The sequence below is a fragment of the Xiphophorus maculatus genome, chromosome 15 (genome assembly GCF_002775205.1).
Source record: "Xiphophorus maculatus strain JP 163 A chromosome 15, X_maculatus-5.0-male, whole genome shotgun sequence".
Taxonomy (NCBI): domain Eukaryota; kingdom Metazoa; phylum Chordata; class Actinopteri; order Cyprinodontiformes; family Poeciliidae; genus Xiphophorus; species Xiphophorus maculatus.
The window spans coordinates 10153542-10179888 of record NC_036457.1 but is presented as its reverse complement, the minus strand read 5'-3'; the positions used below and the strand labels follow the sequence as shown (position 1 = coordinate 10179888).

The 26347-nt window shown below is 37.0% G+C and overlaps 2 protein-coding genes and 1 non-coding gene across 9 annotated transcripts in view; all 3 read right to left on the bottom strand.

Annotated features, from left to right (window-relative positions):
- utrn (utrophin) overlaps positions 1 to 16467 on the bottom strand; it is a 180002-nt gene extending 163535 nt beyond the window's left edge. For 3 of the 7 annotated variants that reach the window (XM_023347829.1, XM_023347825.1, XM_023347828.1), the window contains exon 1: positions 4826 to 4952. In XM_023347829.1, the coding sequence (XP_023203597.1) occupies positions 4826 to 4907 (82 nt within the window). In that variant the 5' untranslated portion in view covers positions 4908 to 4952. Of the gene's footprint in view, positions 1 to 4825; positions 4953 to 14160; positions 14326 to 16062 lie in introns of those variants that run through there. The other 4 variants (XM_023347824.1, XM_023347830.1, XM_023347827.1 and 1 more) reach the window with 2 other exon arrangements.
- A 2234-nt stretch (positions 16468 to 18701) lies between these two features.
- On the bottom strand, positions 18702 to 18784 carry trnal-uaa. The gene has a single exon. It is a non-coding gene; the product is annotated as a tRNA-Leu (tRNA).
- A 3660-nt stretch (positions 18785 to 22444) lies between these two features.
- Positions 22445 to 25268, bottom strand: LOC102226395 (syntaxin-11-like). The gene is made up of 2 exons (XM_005802641.2): positions 25069 to 25268; positions 22445 to 24109 (listed from the first exon to the last, which is right to left on the bottom strand). Exon 2 carries the CDS (start codon positions 24011 to 24013, stop codon positions 23117 to 23119), a length of 897 nt encoding a protein of 298 aa, XP_005802698.1. The 5' UTR covers positions 24014 to 24109; positions 25069 to 25268; the 3' UTR covers positions 22445 to 23116.
- Positions 25269 to 26347: the final 1079 nt, after the last annotated feature.

Below are 26347 nucleotides of genomic sequence, written 5' to 3'. Positions count from 1 at the left end.
TGCCCATGGGAATTTAAAGACAATTAACATTCACAAGAAAAATGTATTCAGCTTACGAATCTATGATTTACCATGAGGTTTTATCCATGCAATACACTCTCCAAGTTATCCTGACTGGTGACCAGAAGTCAGCTACAACAACAACAAAAATAAAAAAAACTTTTCCACTCTGTGAATGTTCCATAGCTAGATACTACCAAAAGACACCAACAAAACATTTTCTGTTAGAAAGTACGAACTGAGGGAGGAAGACTCAAAGTTAGCCATTTCTACACGTCTAAAAATATAGCCAGAAAAAGCACATAAATGCAAAACGGTCTTAAGAAAGAAGCTTTTTAAGACATGTTAGCAGTTCATTCACGCTCAGAGAGAGAAATGCACTAAGCTGAAAACAAGGTGGCCCAATGGAGTACACCAAGTACAAGTGTGTTAATCTTTCAAAAGGATCATTTCCAATTATATGAAACGTGGAAATGCTGGCAGGATCTTTATTCACCACAAAACAATGCTAACCAGACTAATTTTGCCAGTAGTTTATCCAAGATGTAAAACACAATTGAAAATGTGAACTCCATAACCATAATTTATCTTTGCTTTTAAGTAACAGTACAACTGTTTTACAGTGAAAACTTATTTTGAATGCTCTATTCTATTTGAATGTTCTTGTAACTTTACAAAACCTAGAAATGGTTCACAACAACCTCATTAATTTGTCTCTTCTTAAAATAGTGAGGGAAAAAAAACTACACATACAAAGTAAAAGTGTGACAGGTTTTCTTCAGGTATGTTGCCAAGACAATATCAATTCTCCTTTTCTGGAAGCTCCATATAGGGCCTCCCGTCCTTAAAGCTTTATCAGCACCACAATCAAGCCTCTGAGGTTCCTGCAGAGTAGGTCCCTGCAGACTCAGATCTCCTTGGCTCTGTACCTTCCTATCTTGGCAAGACAATAAACATGATTCATGAACAGCGCCCCCTCAATCTGTCTACTTCACCTTCTCACCAGGGCACAGGAATGTCCAACTGCAGATCAAAGTAGTGGCAAGGTTGTGTGTGTGTGTTTGGATGAACAAGAAAGAAAATAGTCATGTAATTTAACCCCTTCACAAACTGGAGTTTGGAGTCAGTTGCAATACTCATAGAACAATATTAACACACTAATAGGCAAGGACAAGGTACATCTCTGCACATAATTGGAGGGAACACGTGAAGCTGAATCAGCTATAAAAGTTTCAACTGTAGAAGCTTAAATAACAAAATTACAGAACATATTCTTAGGAAAATCCCAAGCAAGTTAAGGACAGAAGACATACCTCAAGGCTATATTTAATGGGTCTTATTATCTAAAACACACAAACTGCAATGGAGAGCACTGGCATAGTCGCAACAGCATAAGACTGAGGTAATGTACATTTAAGTTTTATCATTATAGATGATTCAAGCCTTCTTAAAAGACAGAAGAGCACTTATAATCTATTGCCAAAACATTCACTTCAAAAGTATGCAAAAGGTCTGCATATTTACTATGCTTTTTCCAACAGAGCACACATGATATTCATGGCAGTTTAAAGACGCATAAAATTTTATTCAGTTGAATAAAAGTAAATAAATTAAAAATCCTTAAATCGACATTGCAATTCATGAAGATTGACTTTTGTGTTCTTATGATTTACCTTAAGGTGTTATACATGCAATAAACTAAATCATTACATTTAAATCTCCTGATGGTTTACATTAATGTGTGCTACATGCAAACAGAAGTAGTGGCTGGAACAAAATGCAAACTCTTTTGCAGATAAGTCCTTCCTTTTCATGCATGTTAATTTTTACAGAGGAAATCAGTCAAGCTGTGTCCCTTTCTATTCAGATGATCCATTTAAAGATTTGCACATTGTCCCTTTAAATTCAGTCTTTTTTGCTGTTGAGTTCTGGGCTACCACCAAAACTTTCACAGAGCTGTCCAACTTTCCCTGGGAAAAAAAACACAACTTTTATAGGTCACTTGGTCATATGGTAGGGATATAATATCTGTCCAGTGAGGAGAAATAAACAGATTGCACAAGCACAGTGAGGCAAGAGCCGCAGATCAAATATTCAAATCAAATATTCGCTGCGTCCCATCAGCATGTTTCAGATAACTGACTTATGCAAACACATCAAGTTTTGGTGATCAGGACTTTGCACATTTAACACGGCAATAAGAGGGAAAACCCATTATGGATTAAGAATGGATTATATTATGAAGGGGATTCAGAGTTCAAGTTTGTTCTCAATGTACTGTACAAATGTACAAAAAGTAAAAGACAATCTAAAGCAGATACTCTGAATGTCAGACTTTAACATATTCTAACAAATAAGCTCTGCACATATAAGCACTAAGTGCATAAGTACAATTAGTACATTTTTTAACAGCTCCAACATATTTGAAGAGTGTTGTCTGAGATATGGATTATTCTTATTCTAGTAGGTTTATAGGAATGCACAGAATTCCTATAATTTCCCATGCATGCCTTCCTCCTCCCCTCAGTGGTCACTTGTCTAAGCATGCCACAGTCAGCGCAGCCTTGTTGACACTCTTCCCTCACGGTGATCCAGGAATTTGTAGGGAAAACACACTGAACGTCCGGAGAGATTAACACGTATCCCTGTGGTCCATGTAGGTGCATGAAATGCTGTTATTAGCTCTGAGTGAAAATAGAAAGCCTCAAATTCAGCGCTGCCTAGAGCACAATGAAAAGTTGTGTCCCTAGAGACTAACTAACTAGAAAGTACTGATGGAGTAGATGAAGGAGAGGATAAAAAACTGTTGGTGTGTACAAGTTTAATTTCAACATATTAATTCAGAGCAATTAAAAACCTCAGGTGTTAATTATGTTTTATGTCTTTAAAGAAGCAAATGAAACAAACTGTCATTGAAGTATTAACTTAAATGGCGTATTAAAGATTTTTCTTTTTAAAGCAGTTTTAATCTAAAAATATCCAGAAAGTTGTTTTTTTTAAATATCCTACAAATGCAAACATTTTTAAATGTTTGAAACAACTGCAATTAACCACTTCATTCTGCTACTCAAAAGCTTGCAAGCGCTTTGATCACTCACAAGCACCACAATTGTGAATTTTGTCATCAATATCTGCAGTTCACATCTATTACGCATGTAGAAAACTGGTTGTCACAGAAACTGTCAAAAGTTCCTACCTCTGAGTCTGAGCTCATGCTCTGCCATCTTTGCCCATAAGTAACGGCTGTGCTGAACAAGAGGAAGCGGTGAAAACCAAAAAAAGCACAAACCCAAATAGTCCAAGAATATTGATGTAAATTACACCCAGATAGTCCTGTCACCTTTTTGGCCACTCTCCTTTGCATCGGTCACTCCTTGACCATTGAGAGAAGTAAAGATCAGAAGAATGCAGCAGCAGCAAAGAGAGAACAAGAAGGGAGGGAAAGAGGGACACTGTCCATGAAAGGGAAAAGGGAATCAGGGCTGAGCAGGACAGGACAGAGCAAGCCAAGTGTGGGGAGTCGTATACTACAGATTGAGAAAGGATGTTAACAGATAAAGCGCTCTGGCAGAATCACAGTGTTTGCTGCTGTCACGAGCTAAAGACAAAAGACAAAGGAGGGTCTATCCGGCAGAGATGGGTAAGCGATCCCAAACTCAAGATATAACGATAGTGGTGGTATTAACTTTTTGATTTGTTTGATAAAAACCAACTCACCTGATTGGCTGAAACAAAACATGTCCAACTTTACCATAACAGATAGGCCTGTAAATTACATTAATGTTTGTGTAAAACCACAATATGACACTCTGAGTGGGTAAAATAAGAAAGCTCAGTGTAATAAAAACAAATATTGATACTCTCATCAATCTGACGCGGTGTTTTGCATCTGGACTGAAAATTAACATGAATTTCAAAGAGATGACCAACAGGGGAACTTAAAAAAATTAGACTTACAAAGACATTTTGAGAGTTACTAGAATGGTATTTTTCAGCTTAATCAGTGATGATTGGAAACTAAAACACCTCATCGTTTACCGACTACCCATGAACATGCTAAAGTGAGATTACATTCAGAGGAAGCACAGAGATGCAAAATGTTACTCAGAACTATTTATACAACATGGTGAGCCAGTTTAATTCTGGGTGTGAAAGTCAGAATGGAGAAAAATCTTAGCAGATAACAGGAAGGCTAAAATGAATACAGCAAAGCTGTCTGAGAAAAAGTTAAGATACATTTTCTCTTTGAAATGCACACACAACCCTTAGATGATGCTAATATGAGATGCTACAGACATTTTAACATGTCAGCATCAGAATTTTTTGCTTTGATTTACATAGTTTTAAGACAGTCAAATCCAGTTCTACAGCAACTCCAGTAACACATACATGGTATGACATTTCCTCTGCTCCCTAAATAGTGACCAATCATGGCAAGAAGGCTAAAATAATTGTAATCAGCAAGTCAGAGCTTTACAAAATTAGATAATTCTGAAACCATCAAAGCTTTTTAATAAAAAACTGTACCAAAATTTATTTATTTAATGCTTAATTACATTTCTTTCTATGCAAGGACTGTTAATTTAAATCCAAATCAGAATGGCAGCCTAGTATTTATATGTTTGATGTAAAGCAAATGCTCTCACTACATAACCCTAAACTTATCAAAAATATTTGTTGTATTGTGTTTGACTGGCTATAAACAGAAAGTACACAGAAACACTTAAGATTCAGGAAAGGATGACCAAAGAAGCCCAAGAAGATTTTCACCGCTGACGTTATGAAAAAGAGGCGCAATCTACCAACAGAGTGAAAATCACCTTACCTAGGTCGAGGCTATATTCGTTCCTCCCCTTCTTTCTGAAAAAGTTACGCTTTCTCCATGACATCCACCGACTTAGATTCATAATGAAAAGTGATTACATTAAAAGAATGGAGAGCATAAAGAGCACGAGAAAAAAAGGACAACAACTAATCCGGAAGAGGAAGACAAGGTGGTGGTAGTAACAGAGTCAGAGAGGAAAATAAAAAAAAAAAACAAAGAGGAAGTAGAGGTGAGAGAGCAGTGCATCAAGTACACTGGGTGGGTTAAACTGGGTGCTGGGCGGACCGGCCTGTATTTACACATTTATTCTCCAAATACTTACTTAAATGACAGAAGTATTTGATAAGAAACAGGGGGGAAAACACAAGAAAAAGCTAGAAACCTGTCTATTTAATCCATAAAAATGAAATAAAAACTAAACAAGCTCTCACAGTCCCTTGTTGCAGCAAACAAAAGCAGATAAATACAATTAGAGTGGCTAACATGGCAGCAACAACCTTTCCAAATAACATTTACATGAAAGTGAAACTTGCAACACGGCAAAAAAAAAACAGCAATTACAAAAGTACCACATCAAATAGCGTCACAGCCATGACCTCACTTCTGACACTCAGTCGGCTGGTGAGCTGCTGTAGCTGAGCAGGGAACCATTTGCCCATTGATGTTTTCAGTCAATGAGGAGCAACAGGACAAACAGTTCTACTCCCACGCAAAGAGGGTGAAAATGGAGAGGGGGGGTTGAGTGAAACAGGACAGACATGGAGAGAGAATGTTTGTTTTCTTGTTTGTTTTATTTAATAGAGAGCGCAGAGGGAGGGAGCACAAATCCTCTCAAGAGTCTGACTGAATTAAAAGTTCTTCCCATGCCTGAGATTCAAAGCATCTGGTCTGGTAACTCCTCAGAAAGCTGAGATGGCTTGGGTGAGGTTAGAATTGACAGTCAGTGAAGGAATCAGGAACTCAAAGGAACCTTTAAATGCTGCATTGTTCTCTGCAAAACCCCTACACCACTATTAATCAAAATGTTCAAGAATAAATCCATAAAGAAAATAGCCGGAGTAGAAAAAGATGATTTATCTATTACAGAGGCCAAACTCCTTTGGTGTCAATGTCAGAATCTTAACAGTCTTCTATTGCTCTTTTATTCAAAGTATTTTCTTGTTTTCTCTTAGTTGCTGGCTGAACAAGCTTACCATCAGAGTCAACAACACTCGTAACTGCATAATGCCAAACAGAGGGTTGTGTCCTTACTGTGGCAAAGTCGGCATGAAGGTTGAATGCATCATTAATCAAAAAGAAATAAAGTTTTGTTTTCTCGTTCTTTTTTCTGATGCCTCCAGGTTGACTGTACTTTATGCCCCTGACAAAAACAACGCATTATTCATTTCTTCTTTTTATTTTTTAAAATTACCTGCTAGTTTTAAATACTCTGCAGCAGATCTTTTATTGTACTTACTTCTGTTTGTATTACTTTTTTAACTGATAAAAACCATAAAAACATAAACAACAACATACATCATGTGTCAGAAATTACTTCTTAAATTAAAGTCTCATTACTTTAAAAAATAGTACAAGTTTAAGTAATTAATTTTGACTTAAAAAAAGAGCTGATTTTATACTTAATTTTAATATTGGCCCATAAAGATACAGAACTAATTCACCAGAACCATGCTTACAAATTTAAGTAAATACAATCGTGAATGAAATTTACCAAAATAACCTTAACTCTTGACTGAAAAGAATTTGACTGTGACCTAAATGAATGGCAGAAAATCATAAGATTTTTTTCAAAACAAGCCCAAGAAACCATAGTTAGCTACTCATTTGGCTCTACGCCCAAAACTGATAAGTGATAAAAGAGGAAAGCTCCTCCACCCAAACCCTCATTTGTCTAGAATCACAGAGGAAACTTTAAAACAACCTTATATACATAAAAGGTTCAAAATAGAAACTCTTAAAAGCAATGGGTATCATTAATATTGGCAACAGTTTCTGAACACTTCTTAACCCGCTGTGCACATGCTGACATTTAGTGCATTTTTATTTCCTTGATTTGCAAGGGTTTATGCAAACAGCCACACTTTGTATAAATAACAGTTAATACATTTAATTTGCACTAACCTTTTAGTGCCTAAAGCAACTTTGCAAAGTATTCCAACTCTTTTTGTTAAGCAATATGCAATTTAATCTCCCATTGAGTTATTGGGTGGGTGGGTTTTCTCTTGAGGATAACACTATGAAGTAGGGATTGGCTAGTTACTCATATCAACGTATCAAGGTTTTAAAAACAGCTTTAATGCCCCATTGTGATGTTCCTACTATTGTTTAAAGGACTTCTAACAAGATGCCAGTGAATTATATGAGCTTGATTAGTCATCTTTCCAAATAGTCAATTCAACCAGAAACAATGTTAAAAAAAAAAAACCTTTGAAAAAATGTAAGTTTTAGAATTTAACTATGACTAGGATTAGATTTACTTATTCAATCCATAAAAATACTTATGAAAAATAAACTTATTTGTCCTAGATCAAGTAGTAATCATAACTTGCTCCCTTTAGAAACTCCTATCTTGAGAAGATAATTCAGTCGTTTGAATGAGGCATTTTTTTTATAGGGGGGACACAAATGATTTAGACAAGTTGCACAAAATACGTGTCCAAACGTCACATAAAAAGGAGGGAACACTTGTCAGTATGTGCCTGAAGCCAATTTAAGACGGATCATCTGTGCCGTTTCCGCCCTTCTTCTCAAGACTCTAAATGTCATGTGTGCAGGGTGGAGTACAGTCAGAATGGAGCTAGCACATGGACCAGAGAGTCCCACACACTACCACACCCTGGGGAGATGTTTTGGCCTCAGCCTCCATTCCCAAATTTCCAGCCAGGATTTTTGCAGCACTAGCTCGAGTCACTCCCCCTTCCCAGGCGGCCAAATCCAGCAACAACCCTGGAGACCAAAGCAAACACAGAGGCCTCTGTACTTATATGTATATATGTATATATAGAAACATCCAGCTGTGTGGTTACTTATTTCCCAAAGTGGAAAACTCTCATTGAACCGTAAAAGAAAGTGAAGGTAAGCCAGAGAGTAAGAAAAAAAACCAGATTGCTAAGATTATTTAGTTTGACTTTTCATTGGATGACAGTGCCCTTTAAGAATTTTTTTTTTCCCCCATGGCATAACAATGACAACATTAATCTTTAATCCTAATAGCTTAACTACATCAAATGATTATTACTTCTCAGCAAGAATTTTAACCTTCTTTCACACCAACTCACACAGCTGATGAAGATACATCAGCTGTGGCACGCCCTGTGGCAACAGACCAGGTCTAGCATTAGGGAACAGTGACAAGCAACAGAGCTCGTAGGGTGACATATCACACCCTCAGTTTGGTTAACGCTCACATTCTTGCTCTCAGAGAGACAATAATAGTTCTGACACAACAGAATAGTCCACACCCAAAGATAATATGGAACCAAATACTCCTGTCTGGTGCTCAGCCGGGGAAGATGACAATAAAACAGCACATGTCAAACAGGTGCAAACAATTTAATGAGAGCTAGAGAAGAAAAGGATGGTAATTTTAACTACAGAACAATAACAAAAAAAACTTTCCTGGTGTGTCTCCCAAGTTTGATTTTCTGGTACAGAAATGTTTCAGATCAAACAAGTTTTTGTCACATGAAACACTGACTATATACAAAAATTACTTTTTAAATTATGATTTCTTTCATTAGGGGTTAAATTATCCAAATCAACAAGACTGTCTTTTAAATCTAATACCAGGACGCTAGACTTTTGCCAGGCAGACGGTTTTTAAAGGTTTCAGATATCTGGCAGAGTATTTTGCATCTCTATCCATTCTTCTTTAAAGATTAATTTTAAACTCATCTAAGTGGATTGTAAGACCAAGCAGCCTGTTTAAGATTTTGTCAGAGTCAACTGGGAAGCCTGGGACCAGTACCATCACCATATTTGAATGTCAATATGATATCGTGTTCTCAAAAACATTTTTTTCCCACAAAAGATGTAACAGAACACATACATCATCCAAAAACTTTGACTTTTTTCTCACCGTTCTATAGAAATATATCATCAAATGTCTTTACGGATTACCAATGTGTATTTTGGTCGGTTTAATGATGAACATTGAAGTTAACTGAGGAAGGTTAAACCTGCAGAGGTTTAGATGTCGTGAGTTCCTTTCTGGCCTCCTGGATAAATCATCAATGTGTTCTTGTAGTGATTTTTGTGGGTCACCGTTGTTTCCAAGCTTATGAATATGGATTTGGATTTTCCCAAAACATTGATAAGTCCTCGGTATGCCAAACTAAATTAATTCACTTCATGATAAGGAAGTGGGGTAATGACATTGTCACACAGGGTAAGTTTGAATAGCTTCCCTTAATAAATAAAACAATTTGAAGACTGTTTTTATATTTATGCAGATTTTCTGAAACATTTAAGTGCAGTAAAAAAATGATATCAGAAGAAACCTTTAAGGGAGAAAATACTTTTCATAACTCTGGATGTGTTTATTTTAAGTTATCAAGCCTCCCAGTTTCATATACTTCAGTCAAAAGACCTTGTGGGTTATGATCCTCATAAATTGAAAACAACCTATTAGAGTGCATGATGAGAAAATTGAGAAAAGCTACAACACAAGACAAGGATGCTAGCTGCCGTTTTACATTTTTCTGCACTGTGGAATGAGAAGTTAGAAAGTACAAGAACAGAATAAACAGAATAACCGACCTTCAAGGGGTTACAAGATAATCCAAGCAGAACTTTGTGAAATAGTGCGTGTAAGCATCCTTAGCGCTCTGACTTGTGGCAAACCGCTGTCTACAAGGTTAACCAAGATATTTCTGCACATGAAGTGAAATAAGGGTGGTCTAGGGTCCAGGAACCAAACAAATAAACAACAGTCATAAAGTTTGTGATTACTTAGATTCAAGTAAGATTTGGGGATCACAGCCAGTTGGCTTTTCTGGGTTCAGACAAGCTTAAACAAATAACTGCAAGTCATCATAGATGTATAGTTCATTCTGTTACCAATCTTTGACAAAATTCAACTAAAGGTACCAAAACAATCTGCAACACCATTTGATGCTTTGCTTTTAAAATGAAATGTAATTAAATCAACCAAGTTGGCAACACAGAGGACAGATTGAAAGAAAATCTGCAGCTTGAAGTGCAGTCCTTCCAAGAAGCTAGTGGCCTGTAGATTTCAGAGATGAAGCTACATGTAGGTCAGCTGCTGACTGGCTGAAAGTAAGGTCGAACTAGATAGGATCCAACTACATTTATCACAAGGAACACCAAGCGTGACAAACACTGAAGGACAAAGACCCCACAGACTGCACAAGACAATCTAGGTTTCAGTCTATCACAAAGCGAATGTTTGTTTCTCGCTATGGCCGTTACTTTATGTGGGGGGAGCAGAAATAATAAGAGAATAACATTTACATTAAACAAATGATAACGGTAGCAGGTACGTTTTCTCAAACAGACATGCTGAAAGACATAAACCATTGAAAAAAACTCATTGAGGCACAAGTTCTCTCATTTTTAAATAGTTGGTGACAACCTCTGAAACTTATTTTTGAAAGCCTTTCCATTAGATCCTAGTGGTAGCACTGAGACCTCATGAACTAATGGCTGTTGTCCCAGCTGTGAAGATATCCCTCCACCTGCCCACCGGGCATCACCCACTCACTTCTTACAGCTCAAGTTTCAGCTCCACACAGCCTACACATCTTCTCCAACAAAGGAGCTCCTTATCTGCATTTATGACTTTACAGCAGCCACTGTATTTTCGTTTAGATACAGAATACATTTTTAGAACCAACCTTTACAGACTCTAAGAGGTGTGAAAAAAGTAAGATCTAAAACCATGATGTGTGTGAGAATGTATGGTCATTTTTCATCATGCTCAGGGTCAAGTAAGCTATGAATGATAAAACAGAATTGTCATGCAAAAGTATTACAAAACTGAGGTGAGAAGAAAATTCCGCATTGATTTGTGGGGTTTTTTTGCAGATAAAGATTATAACTGTGACTTAATATATTAAGTGACTCTAAATGGAGAGCATCTGCTTGCTCTCCATCGAGAACACATTTCTGTCCCAGTATCAAGACTTTGGAAACCTCCAGCACATATTCCTACACCATTACCATGTATTTAGCTCCAGCTGTCATCTTCAAACGTATGTACTAGTTTTATTCCAATAAGAAATAAAACTGAAGATTGGAGCTGTAAAGTGAGAAAATGTTTAAAACATCAATGGTTATTAATGCTTTTGCGAGGCACTATACCTGTAGCCATACCAACTACATGTAATTTTTTTTAAAACCACAAGGATCAAGATTGTTACGTTTCTTCAATATAAACGTATAACTCTGAAGATACCAAACTGTTTTAGAGTGCCACGGCAATGGTCTGTACTAAATGTGTAACTGTACTTTTTTTGTTGCTATGGTGACCTGAAACTTGGTAAAACAAAAAAAAAGCCTTGTGGTCTGAAGACTAGAGCTGTAAATTACAAACTCTTGTGGGAGTACCAGCTCAGTGGAATTCCTGGCACGGATCTGAAAGTAAAACAAGGCTGGGCGAGTGAGGAAAGCTGGCACATGGACTTTTTTCTTCTTCTCCTCCAGTGTGTTTGATGGTTGAGAAAAACAGCAAAGTGCAACTAGCAGGGGGGATTGATTCCAGGACAAGTATAAGCTGTAATTTTGCTTTAAACCAGAATAAATAATTCTGGGAGAAAAGATCACATCAAATTGAACTAATGAAGATATGGCACATTCAATTCATGCACTTCTAGGGGCTAGTTGTACATTATATCGATAAAAATTTTGCTAAATAGCTCTAATCTACAAAAGACAGTATATTTTCACATAACTGCAGGTTTTCTTACACCTGCTGATTTGTGTTTTCTCCACTCTGGTGGTCGTTCAGTAGAGTACAAAATCGGCCTGTCATAACTATTACATAACCCTGACAGTTTGAGTTGTCTGTAATGATTTACTGGCATCAACACATCAATCTATCCACTTAACTATCCATCCATCTTCTGTCACTCATCCAGAATCAGGTTGTAGGGACAACAGCCTCAGCAGAGGTTCCCAGACCTCCCTGTTTGGCAGCCAACTATTTTAGCTCATTCAGGAGAGTCTGACATTATTCCCAAGCCAGTTATGGGAGAGAATCTCTTAGGAAAGTATCAAGTCTTAACCCAGGCCTCTTCCCAGTGGGTCATGTCCAAAACACATCCCACTTGTCAATGCAACTTTACTTGTGTTTGTATTAATCATTATATGGAGCTAAAAGATGCGTCATAAATATATTTAATTATTTTCAGCTGTTTGACTAGAACATCATCTTTTTGACAAACAAGAGTGAGAATCGTGGCGCCTGTGAAAAATTTGTTTTCCCCGCCAAATTTGATTGTAACCATTGATTTTAGCAAGTCTGTTCTACATTTGGGTTGTTCTTCAAACTTTTCAAAGTCTCCTCTGGGGTTGCTTACATCTAAGCATGCGTTGGTATGATATTCTCTTACAATATTACAGCTTTTTCTAAATATGTTCCTTATAAAGTAACAGTAGAGAACAAGCTGATATTAGCTGGTTAGCCAGTCTGGCTATCTGCTGGACAGGGACTACAGTGACAGACATGTTGCTCATCGCTTCGCATCAGAAATGGGAGGTGCTCCTTTAGTTTCTCTCATGACCATCCCTGTTTTTAACCTCCAGACATACTTCTAAACAACTGGATTTATGGGGCAGGGACATACTGCTCTATTATGTGCTCCATACAGACAGATAAAACACTCATTCTCTGACATATAAAACATACTTTCAACCAGAGGAAGAGTGTAACAAATCATTTCTGCAATTTTTAAACCTTAACCTTTCAAAATTTTGGCAAACATTGAGCCCCATAACTTAGCCTACCTACCAAAAATAAAAAAAATACATACAAATGCTTTAAACTAATTAAAAGTGACAACAATTGCCATTACTTCCTTAGTAATCCATGCAGATTAACAAATAATGTCTGGAATGTGGACAGACAACTCCTCTCTTGCAAAAATCACAGCATGGGCACCCAGCCTACTATGATTTAAGAACTAATCCCATGTTTCATCCAGTTTAAGCCTTCCAGAATCACTGGACAGGGGATCAATGGGTGAGAGGCTGAGTGTACACTGGACCCATCACTAGTCCATCATCACAGACAAACAACCACCAATTTAGACTTAAAGCAGACAAGCAACCTAACATGAATGTTTTGGTCCTGTGGGAAGAAGCCAGAGTACCAAGCGAAAACCCACATATGAATATGGAGAACATACAAACTCAAACTCAATTCAGGCCCATGTCCTTTTGCCACAAGGCAACAGTAAAAAATATAAATGGAGCTCAATAGCAAAGTTCAATCTCTAAACTTTATGTGAACTGGCTCAAATCAACTTGGGAAAAACAAGTGCATCAAGAATTTCAACTTTTTGCATCTACCTTGAACAATTATTTGTTTTAAATCCAATGTTTTATGTGGTATGTGAGCATTATCTATATTCGATGAAACAAAATACCTCCAAATCCCTCGCAAATACCCGTGTCTTGTATATATGTTTTAAACTGATGCATTTTTGTGAATGCTAGACAAGTGCTGCACAGAAAGATAAGCGATTCTCAGTCACTTATCTTTCACTGTCCCTTTTGTTATTATCTGAAACACAAGATATTTCATCTTTGAAGGACACATAATTCATCACCTGGGAATTCCTCCAAGTTATCTTAAATTACCTCACCTTTTCAGCTTAAGCACTCCTCCCACCTGAACAACAACTTGTTTCTTTGAGGGAGGCGTCTACAAAAGATTAACCTATGGAATGAAAACATTGACGGAGAAAGATCATTGGGTGTGGCTCTCTAAACCCATCCCTGCATTCTTTTCTACACTGTCCTCTCTTGCCATTGGTCAATTTTTTCTGCTCTTTCTCTTTTTCTCTCAGTGAACTTCGTATAGTCAACTGTCTCCAGTTCACTTCACACGTTTTGCTGCTCGCTTTGCCTCCGTCCCTTTTCCCCTGGCTCCATGGGAACTGAGGCTAACCATGCACAACAGGATTTCTGGCTCTGTCAGGGTTTCCTTTCGGTCGCTACCCTCAAGCACATACAACAGAGCGTAACCTTATTCTGTGAGGTGATGTATACCTAAAGAGGCCTGGAGGCTCCGTCAGAATTTGCACTTGGACATGTGCTCATTGGCTAACCATGCTGGGTGCACTAGAAGAGAAGTCACTTTTTAGAAAACATACCTGATCGCCACTTGATGATTTCATTAAACTCTTCATTGACTCCTCCTTCTGCAGTGTCTCCTTGTAATGCCATTATAGATTAATAATCCAACGTTTGCACAGATCAAACTATGTGGTACACCTCAAGGCCACTTTGGAAACAGTGGAACAGCTCTTCTTCTGCCCCTGAGAGAACAAAAAAATTGTCTCAGACAAAAGTATTCAGATATGACTGATATATTTAACTTTTGCTTCTATTTAAAATAACTTTTGCAATGATGTTACATCTGTGATTTTGAGTGTATTTCAGTGAATTCTATGTAAAAGACCAACAGAAAGAATTAAACAAATATGAAAAAGGAAGGATACATGTATATTTTTTTCAAATGAAACTCTGAAATGTGTGATGCACATTTGTATTTCATCCCTTTAAGTCGATACTTTGTAGAATCACAGCTATGGACATCTAAAGACTAAAATTTGTAGACATTCCTTTTGCAAAAAAAGCTTGAATCTGTCAGGTTGAAAGGGGGAGGTCTGTAATTACAGATTTTAAAATTCTTAACTCCCCCCCCCCGCCCGAGGTCTCAATCATGACTGGGCAATTTTGACACATGAATATGCTTCAATGGTAACCACTCCACGGTGTTATGCTTAGGATCAGTCCTGTTGGGAAGTGAACTTCTGCAGCAGGCTCAGTTTTACAACCAATGATGAGATTTCTCCCAGGATTACCCCGTGTTTGGCTTCATCCATCAACTCAATCAACCCTAACCTGCTATTCTGTTTATGTTAAAGAAAAGCCTCCCCACTGTACAATCCTATCACCACCATATTTCCACATATAGATGATGTTTAGCATTACAAAGTGTTTGTTTTATTCCACACATGGTATTTTTGCATGAACGACAGACGGTTACATTTTGATTCCATCTGATGAGTGAATGTTTGTTAATAAATATTAAAAAAAATCTCCTTTGACCTATAAATAAGAATGCACAAAGTTGAATCTTGTTTTGTTTAGTTAATTACCATCATGGTTCAAATTGTGCTTTGTGTGACCACTTTGCTTTGATGTGCCATCAATAAACTCCATTCACAGTTTTGTCTAATCTAACAGTTCTACTGAGTTGATTTTGGACCCTGGCAAGGAGCTGATGGACACAATACTGAGACATTATTATGCAATTTGTTGTCATGTGCTAACATGCAACTAAGCATGTGATTCTTTGTGGATGTTTTAAATTTACAAACAGGATATGAAATAAAAGCCTTCATTCGCTCATTTATAACTCTTAAAAAGGCCAATTATGTTTTGTGGTTCGTTCTTTACAAGGGTTTCAATCCACTCCCAAAACATTTGAGGGAAGCTTCTGTGCAGATTTACAAATCTGTCGCAGGGTGAGTCAAAGTTCTTACAGCATGATGTAAAACCCCAAAAATAGTTGTATAAGCAAGGAAAAGGCGCACTATCTATCTTTGCATGCGTGTTAAAATTTCAGTTCCTCTCCGAGTTAGTTGTGGCGACCAAAGCAAAACAGAGACACAATCTGTCAGATAAGCTGAACTCCTTGAAAATGTTACTGTATAATGATTTAGAAGTGCGTGTGAGAATTTGAAGTTGAAGTGGGTTACAATTGCGCCAAGTACATTTATTTAGGTCTTCTTTTTTATTACTCTGACAAACTGTCCAACACAAACACGAGTCGAAGTGGCCTAGTTGGAGTTAATGTTTCATCTCTAAGGCATGACTGTAGCGAATACTGAGCCAATTCAATTAAACTGCAACGTGCAAACCGACACCTACGTCAAGACCCCAGGTGAAACCACTTCAGTGTTTTGTTTTATGAAGCTAATCTAACCTACCCCGCCTGCCCCGTGTTCTTTAAGGTGTTTTGCTATGTTTAAAAGAAACAAACTCACCTCCACCGTCTGTGACAGGGGTCAGGAAACGCGTTCCCTCTAAACAACTTTAAAATGTGTATACAAACAAGGCCTAATGTGCCAAAGGTGTTTCCGAGAACAAAAGTCCAAACAGTCTAAGGCATTTTCTACGAGGCACAGAGCACCTTCCTTGTCAAAGCTCAAGTCCAAGCTCAGATAAAGTAAGGAGAACCTTCCTGAAGAGCATCCAGTCTCCACGATATGCTCCCTTAAAAAGATTCAGGAGACGCCTCCTTCCTGTTTAATGCTGAGGAAAACCCCGTTGCTGTCTTAGTAGTTCACAGCTTGCTGTGTCCCGAAAACTGAAAGTCGGTTACAGCATTTCACAGCTGAACACGGCGGTGCAGGTCCTACAACTTTGTTCCTGTTGCTTTCTTGACTCTTTCTCCCCATTGCTCGCTGGTGTAAAATTAATCACACTTACCTGCGTGAAGCGGAAATGCAAGAATCCGTCTATCAGAATAAAACAACTAGTTGTTTGACTTGCACAAACTGTTACGGACCATTTGTTGTGTTTGTTCAGGGTTTTATTCTTCTAGAAAGACAACCAGATAATTAGTACTGATCTGCATCGCATCGAAGATAAACTCCCATTTGGAGAAGAAAATAGAAATAAACCTTTATTGCTGAAGAACTTAACCGGAAGTATTTATGTAACGTGCCTCTTTTAACAACCGCCTCTGGCTGTTCCCTTGCCTGTAAAAGTTTTCCTGACTGGGAGATGGAAACATGGCGCGGTGACCGTCACGTGACGTAACACCACCCAAACAGGCGACTCCCACCAGAAATCCCCTTTATTAGAAAAAACACTATTTAAACTAAAAGTCATATGTCAATACGGAACCGGTTCATTCAACAAATGCATAACTAAATAATAAATAAATAAATAATTGTATACAATTATGTTTTGTTTTTTTTTTAGAAAAATTTAAAACAAAAACTATTTTAATTTTGTCCACTGAATAAATACATATTTTAGTTATTTGCAAAATACAAAATTAATGATATGATATATATATATATATATACGTCCAGAAAATAAATCAACTGAAAACAATTTCTCCTAAATTATTGTATTATTTTTAATGTAGAGTGTGACTTTTTAGAGCTGAGTACATAAAGTTTTCCTTGACACAGAAACCTAAAAAAGTAGAAATAGGGTGCAAACAAAGTCCTTCAAAATTGTGGCTCCTGAAAAGATTACCAGCATTCCACCAGTATTTCTTTGTTTGGGCCTACAGCTCATAACAAGTCCTGGAAATGCTGGATGTCCATGTGTTATCCAATCATAAGGTAGATAATAGACGAATAATTACACATAAAAGGTTTAACACATTTTTTCACCAAATAACTTATTGTAATTATTGATCATTTTAAAAGAATGTTTTGAATGCATTCATAACACTTACTACAAATACTATTAAAATGTAATTCACCAGCTTTATTCAAAATTATACTTAATTTAAATTTAGGAGTCAAACAAAACATCTGGACAGCAAACAATAAACTAGGAAATAAGAACATTTCCCTAGACATTTATACAATTGCAAAACATAATGTTTTAAAGACATGACCTCATTACTAGTCCATTGGAAAACCTGTGGACCAAATAATAAAGTGTGGAAGAAATTTATGAGCAGTGATGTTGATTCTTCTCCCTCCCTCTTTAATTGTCATGGCTCCTTTGTGGTTGCTCCATCACTCAGCTCAAAGCAGAAGCCCATTCACAAATAAGCACACTTGTGAACCTCCAAAACCTGTCAAGTGACAACATATTTTCTCAGCAAGGAACGCAAAGACACACAAGTGTGAATGCCCACTGACGAGTTTAAAGACATATTTCCAAATAATCTAATAATATTTAGATGTGATGTTTGTGGTCACTATGTGATATTAGTCCATAAACCCCTCTTTGTATGAATGACTCATGAGCGTTGATGAGAGTTGTGCAGCAGCTATTTGTAAGTAAAACCTTCCTGTTGTTCATCCATCACTATTTTCCAAATTTGCCCCGCCGCTGCCAGTCTAATTACAGGGGTATGCATCTGAGTGTAGGCTTCCAGCAGGTCCAGCCCTCAACCACAACAAGGTCTTAGAGCGCCCTCTTCTGTCTAAATGGCGCACCACCTAAAACATATGGATTCCAAAGAATAAGTAGGTTAATACTTTAAAAACACAACAGGCACAAAAAGGGGGTGAAAGGACATCCATGCATATTATATTGGAGGTATAATTTAAAATAATAAAGACGTTAGTTTACTATCATGTTGCATTCCATCAAACTCACAAATGTTGTAATATAATAATAAAAATCATAAAAAGTATATGATTTCCGTTTTCTGTTGATTTAGACCATTACTTAATAAATGGTAATGGTCTAAACAATAAAACAATTACTTTTAAATTTTCATACGGGTATTTGCTTAATAAGACAAAAGAAAGACTTATAATTCTTTTTTTTTCTTTTTTTTTTAAAGAGGCGCCTTTTCCCTTTCTCCTTCTGCTGTGCCCCGCGTTCAAAGTTATCCATGTTGCCGTTGAAATATGCGTGAGAAATGCGTTTGCTTCTAAAGAAAGTCAAACGGGAATTTTTATTGAATCGTCAACAAAATGCATGCTACCAGGAGTGGGGTTCGAACCCACGCGGACATATGTCCATTGGATCTTAAGTCCAACGCCTTAACCACTCGGCCATCCTGGTACGTTCACATTGATCCCGAAACGATGCTTTCATAAAAGAAAAACTGTCAGTGTTTTCAACTCATTTTTTCTTTTGATTGTTTACTTTGTGGCTTGTGTTTTTATATTATCAACGTACACATAATGCATCACGACAATGCATCTATTTCGCCGGGTACTAGCAGCTAGCAGAAAGCTAATCTGAGTGTTATGCAGCCAGTACCTACAACAAAAACACCTACATCAGTAAGCTATCTCGTTCATTACAATAGTGGGATACAATGAAATGCTTCAAAATTCAAAATAATTTCGTCATGTCCGAATAATACACGCATTGCTGGTAATTGTTGACATTCTACGAAAGAACGCTGCTAATGACGTTAGCATGGGGTTAACTGAAAGCAAAAGTTTCAACCCGGTACTTTGACGAGCGAACACCAGTCATAACTTTGCTTCGTTTAATATAAACAGTGTCCTATTTTAATTATAAACCACGTAAAATCGCAACGCAAACAAGACGGAGGCGCAAAATTGAGTTAGAGATTCACGAAAGTTAGAAATTAATATTCTCAGTCTCGAAGATTCTAGACCTGGTTTGCCTATTCCAGCCTTCTGTGCTCGCATTCTAGAAGTCCATGCTCCTCTATTAAAAATGACGCTCCACATCACGTTTTGAAGTGTGAAAAACCCCCAACTTTGACCACTCCTACCCACACGTTGTCGGTCGTTTCGTCCACTCTGTTCCGTAAAGAAAATAGCTCGTACTCTTCACCCCTGTATATCTAAATGATTTTTTTTATGAATCATTAAAAAAGAAGCTAAGCTACAATTAGAAACTAGAAAATTCCTGAAGAAATTTAACCGGGCCAAAGTGTGCCTTAAAGTGTGCCTTTCGCAAGTCAATCACTGCTCTCCTTATGCATTGCTATGGGCAGGCCCCAATCATGTAATTTGGACATTCTAAACCAGTGGTTCTTAACCTTTTTTGAGGTACCGAACCCATCAGTTTCATATGCGCATTCACCGAACCCTTCTTTAGTGATAAATATATATATATATATATATATATATATATATATATATATATATATATATATATATTTTTTTTTTTTTTCCAAATTCAAGTAACAGCAAGTTACAGTGTTACTTTATTCTGGCCCCCAAAAATATTTTGGCCCCATAAAAGAATTTCAGCCCCCCAAATATTTTTTTTTACTATTTTACTAATTTAAAAATAAATTTGGATTTTTTTTTCAAAGAATGACAATTTTTTTAATAACTTCATTTTTTTTTATTTTAAATTTAGTTTGTTTTTTGTCATTTTGAAACCACAAAATACTTTTTGGGGGCCAGAATAAAGTATTGCACAAATTACATACCTGTAAATCAGTGTGACTTCTGATGTTTTTGGGAGACCAGTTCAGAGAGGCGTGGCTTCACCTTGGCAAGTGCATCTTCATAGCCAAATCTGTTCATTTTCTTCTTTTTTTTGCTCGACATATTTAGTATGGATTAAAATATTAAGAAAGAAACCACGCGACGTACAACCACGACAGCCGCTGATACTTCGCGCACTAAATTCCCCGCAGCACTGATTGGCCGAGCAATGTAACACGATCCTCAGCAGCCAGTGATGGCCAAGCGGGAGCTGCGTGTCATCATGACTTTACACAAGTGTGTCTTTACCTCCGCGGCAGAGGCTCCGCCGAACCCCTGAGACCGACTCATCGAACACCTGGGGTTCGATCGAACCCAGGTTAAGAACCACTGTTCTAAAGAGTAGTTCTACAGATCAGGCACATAGAGTGACCTGTACAGGGATCAGATTTCAATGCATAGGCCTAATGAAAAAAGTGAATAAAGTAGTAAAACAGATTCATTTTTAAACAGAACGCAAATAATTAAACCAATTATAATTCCTAAATACTCTTGACATAGCCATAGACCATGTAAAATTTGATGAAGAGTCAACTGGGAGGCATAGAAGTTCCTTCAATAAAGCCTGAACAAAAGAAAATTTGCATATGAGAAGCTACTGCCTATAATTAGCAAGGCAAAGTTTCTAGAAGACGATTCTAAACGTACCTTTTATATTGTCTTCATCGCTTGCAAGCTACTTTCAGATCAGCCACTACTTTTACAAAAGACATCACGCAAGGAGTTATACAAGCCTTCAGTTCTAGAAAAGCTTAGCTGGCCTCTGCTTCTAAAGACATCACACACGTGTATTACATATGCCTCCGGTTCTTGAAAACCTGAGGGACGCACCTGCTGTCCTGACATCAACTTCCTGGCGAATGTAGTTAGTGAATCACTCTTGGAGAATGTCATGTTAGTTGCTTTACACTACATTGTGTAAAGCAACTAAACAAGCCACTGACCAAACATGTTTACAGCTGAACATTGTGACACTGCTTAATATAATTTCAAGAAATTTAAATTAGGTTTTTGTAATTGATCACAAGGGAGCATGACTGTTTAAGGACAATCAATGAAAAACGCAATTAGTACTTTGTTGTTCCTCTACTTTTTAAAAAAAAAAAAGTTGTTTTTTTGAGGACAGCTTCAATTTGTTCTTCAATTGTTTCAATTTGTTCAATTTGACAAGATGCTTTATTTTAGTTTAGATTTAAAGTATATAGAAAGACATCATTAACATGAGTTTATTCGTCCTGTTTCATTTCTTGCCAACTTGTTAATTTATTAAATGTTTTAAGCCCTATTCTTTTGCTTAGATTCAAAATTAGAGGATGTAATAGACTTATATATATATATATATATATATATATATATATATATATATATATATATATATATATATATATATATATATATATATAACTTGAAAAACAAAGTATCTCCTAAGCTCATATTATAAAAACCCTAACCATGTCCATCTTAGAATTGCACATGGACACTGGGAAGTCTGAAATTCCCTTTCCTCTCTGTATCCTTCATATTGCCTTGTGCTAAATAGTTATTGTTGATTTTATTTGCATTCTGCTCTGCTCCCTATGGATTTTTTGTATGCTTTTCATTGCTCATGTTTTTCATTAAATACCTTTTTATCTTTTGCTCCACCTCTCCACTGTTCTGCATTTGGATCCATAATCAACCAACAACACATGACAGAATTAGCTCCTCCGCATTGCATCAAGTGAAGAACATATTTCAAATGTAAAGGACTGACTTACTTTGGATATCTCTGGCCTATATCTAAAGTGAACCAGTCTCCTGAACCTTCAGCTCTGAACTTCCCCTTACACAGCTCAGTGGACAGGGATTCTCTGCTTAACATCTCCTTGACCCAGCCCAAAAGAAGTCCCTTCAGGGAGACACAAGATGTTTTCTTGAGGTACAGGAAAGGGTATCATTTGGCACATTTTGATATCCACCTAAATATTTATCACATTATAAAGAACATCAGGATAATAGCAATCTCAGACATGATGGGATAAAAAAATATTTTAGCTAAAAGTAATGTCATGATAAAATCCTTCTGCAAGGTCTTTGTTAGATAGTGTTATGCATGAATAACATTCAGATTTCTAGGGATTTCTAAAGCTACATGAACTGGTTAGGTAGCTTTGCTACATTAATACTCTATACAAGAAACCACATTATGAAAAAAAGGGAGGAAAGATACAAAAAAGTAATAAAAACATTTTGTTAAACAATGTGATTGCACCATAAACATTTATTTTCTGTTGCAGCCATAAAACGTCAAATCTGACCAATTACACATTAAAAGTTGCTTGTTGTTTATAATGAATAATGACTTAAAATTCACAATGCATAAAACATCTAAAATGAATCAAGGACAGCTGAATTGCACAAACTTGAGAGGCAGTCTTGTTTACACTTCTGTCAACATATTTTAAACATATTTTGCTTGTAAACAAGTAGGTTTACAAAGGCACTTCATTCTACCTAAGCTTTCCCAGTAAAGTTTGGGACCAGTAAGGTCTCAATGGCAATAACTACATCAACAATAATTTAAAACAATTTTCATCACACCCCATTCATAAAATAATGAATTGAGAACCATACAGACACTTTCTACATAAACATATATATACAATCACTCTCAGGGTCATGGCAGCAATTGGGCATCCTAAGCAATTCACCAGTCCATTTCAGGAATTGAGATACTTGTTAATTTAATTTAGAAACAAGTTTTACATGAGTATATGTATTATATGTCAGTCTAAATGACTGTGCTAATTGCTCTACCTTCAGAACTACATTTAACTCCTTAAAGTTCTTGTCCTTCAACAACAGTGATATGTATTGCTTTGCAATAATAATTGGAATGTATTGAACAAAGATATTGCATTGTATGTGATTCTGGTCATTACTTGTAGCATGGGAAGCAACTGCAAAACATTTTCTTAAACGGGTTATTGTTGTCGTGCTTTTTAGCTAGTTTAAGCTTGACAATGGCGTCTTGTAGGCCTGCATCGGTTTTTTGAACATTCGTTTGGACATAGTCCATCATTGGGCCCTGCTCCTCCACCAGCAGGGCAATGTCCAGGAATATCTCATGGATTCCCTTGATTCGGTTCTCCAGATCTACGAGCTCTTGATGGCGCTTCTCAATCTGGAAGAGAGCCGATCGGGCCGTTTTGCCTTCGCTCACGACATTGTCAGTAAAGATGTTCCACTGGCCCTTCTCAATCATCTCCTCCACATCTTCGCCTGATACATCGCGCCCCACTATCTCCATCTGCCTCATGATCTGGGCTTTGCAGTTCTCTCGATGGGTCATCTCGGCCTCGTTATAGTCAAACATTGCGTCTCGAAAGCCATTGCTGAGGCAAGCATACTGGGTTCTGGCGATCCGTGTGATTGCAGAATTTTCACCATGCTCTTCCTCTAACTTGTGAGCTGTTCCATCCATTTTGTGCAGGCAATCTAGAATACCCTCAGCCCTCTTCTTTATGTCTGCTCCTATAGCATTGGAGTCTTTTTTAATTGTGCTCATGGTAGTGTTTCCCTGGAGCATGCGAGAGTTCTGCTCACGGAGCCTTTTAACCTCAAGTCGGATAAGCTGTATCTCTCTATGTATATCCTGGGATTGAGAAAAGACATTATTGAGAGCAGGGCTGTTGTCAAACACAACCGCCTGATGAGGCAGCTCGTCTTCCAGGTCGACGTTACTGAAGGAGTCAGAAAAGGTGGATTCTTGATAGTCCACCGACTCATCACTGCCGGTGGGCATTTCCTGCAGTTGGCTTAGTCTGTCCCTCATGTTTGCACTGGATTTCAGGGGAAGCCTTGATATTTCAGGAGGATTGTCCTTCTCTGGTTGTTTTCTCTCCTATGTACATTAATAGAGATGACTCACCTGGCATATGACAGAAACACAAACTTTAGATTTACAATTTAGCAAAGCCTTCTGTAATTCCAGAAACTGTAGAGGAAGACTCAAGTTTAACAGTAATGTAAAATCCAGTAATTTTACAATAATGTTTATTTTTTAACTAGGTGTCTGAAAGTACTTTTTGTCTTTCTTCTTCCTTCAGAGTTAACCCCCCCAACACCCATTACTGGCTTAACAGGTTCTCCAAAGAACAGGAAAAGGCGTAACTAGTGACCAAACTAGTTCTCACAACTTGTGACGTATGACGTCTTTGTTTAAGTATTAGTTTTTATCTTGAAAACAAGTGTGGCATCAAATTATCTTTTAAATCAGATCAAATTCTTCTAGATCACATCTAGTATTGTCTCTGCTTCCAACCGAGAAGACATAACTGTGATGTAAGCAATTTTTTCATTCAGAACAATCTTAGCAAAAAAATAAATAAATAAAAATAAAATCCAACAGAATACCACATTTTAGTTTGTGGGTTCTGGCCTAATGAAGATGTTCAATTTATTTATGTGTAAAATAGATATCAAAATAATTAATAATTGTGTTCATTTTATTTTAACAAAATTTGTTTAGGGGATTATCATGTTTTCTCTCTCAAGAAGGAGAATCTTCTTAACATAAATTTTAGCAGACCGTCAGGCAATATATTTCCTGAAACTCCATGGTACAGAATTAATCAAAATCTGCATATTTTGCTAAAATAATTTGGGAATTCTAAATATTTTGTCCAAAAAATTAATCTAAAATACGTTTTATGTCCAAAATACATTTGTATGAATATGGCTATATTGATTAAGATCGAGAATGGACCGCAACGCACAATTACAACTTGTAATCTTTTCATCTCCATTCACAATTTCCCTAAAAAGGAGGTGAAAAAAGGCCCTCCTAATCTTATGCAGAGGTGACTTGATTAAAAGCAGGAGCCTTACCTGTTGCCTTAACTGTTGTGCGTGGAAATCAAATCTTGCCCTATGGTGTTGGCTGAGTGGAGCGCCTCAGCAGCATCTCCAGTTTCTGGGGCCGAGCGCTCAGAGTGAGCAGGAAAAACAAAGCGCTAAACATGCGTAATGGAGCTCTTTGGAGCCCTACAGCTGGAATTGTTCCGTCGTTTCTTTAGGGCGATGGACTGCGCCACGTCACGTACCAGAAAATATGTGACTTGAAGAATGAGGTCCGGTCGGTTTAGTCTGAAGTGATTGTGTTCACACAAGGTGTGAATGAGCTGTGAGAGCCATTAAAATGTATACGCCTCTGCCATAAGTATAAACGTAAGTGAAACTTTTAAAAATGTGCTCCTTCAACGTTTCAGATTTATGTGCAGTTTGTTACTTTTAATTTGTGGCATCCAGGAATAGAAATAGATGAGAACCTGGACTGAAATAAGCGTCCGAAAAAGATTTTTCCAGCCACGCCCAAATTATTTTTAAAAGTGCTTTGTGTGTGGGCTTATGTCTGACAGTGAGACAAATTAAAACCAACAGACAGGTAGAACCAGCTTCTTTTAAGTGCATGCTCAAAAAACAAATAGAAACACAATGACTAAAAACAAAAAGTGAATTCGACTGTATGTGGATTTGTTCACACATTAAGTAGACTTTTAAAATCATAAACGAACATTCTGCAGTGCAATTAAATCAGTTGCAAAAACAATGTCTCAAAAATACATTTCTTTAAATACGTTTTTTGCATTTAAATTGGGGACACAAAACATACTATTACGTATTTCTGGAGTTATTTTTTGGGATCAAGGGCATGCACTGGAATGGTTCATTCCTATCTGTCAAATAGGAACTTTAATGATCTATATTGGTATTGTTGATTAATTGAATGTAGCCTCTTAGTTATGGTGTGACTCACTGCTCTGTCTTTAGTTTCCATTCTGTTTTCATTGTATTTTGGAATCAAAATAACTTTGCTGATGATTTACATATTTATTTGCCTTTTCAATTAAAAAACTGAAAAGTCAAACTTTAATAAAATTTGTACAGGATTGTCTCAGAGATACATTTGGGTTGAAGGTCTAGTTTCTCTATATAAAAAAAGGAAGCAGAAATTGTTGTGTGTTTGAGTTCCAGCAGTCTTGGACAGGCATGACAGAACCACTGGTCATAAGTCATTTTTGGTGTCCAGCTGTCAGAAACATTGATTTTATTTCTAGCATCGGTTTCAAATGTTATGCTCAAATTCTGTTGTTAAGGTTACTTTATA

Bases quoted from the DNA above. Each gene is read 5' to 3' on its own strand.
- LOC102226395 (XM_005802641.2), bottom strand. From the start codon at position 24,013: ATGAGGGACAGACTAAGCCAACTGCAGGAAATGCCCACCGGCAGTGAT.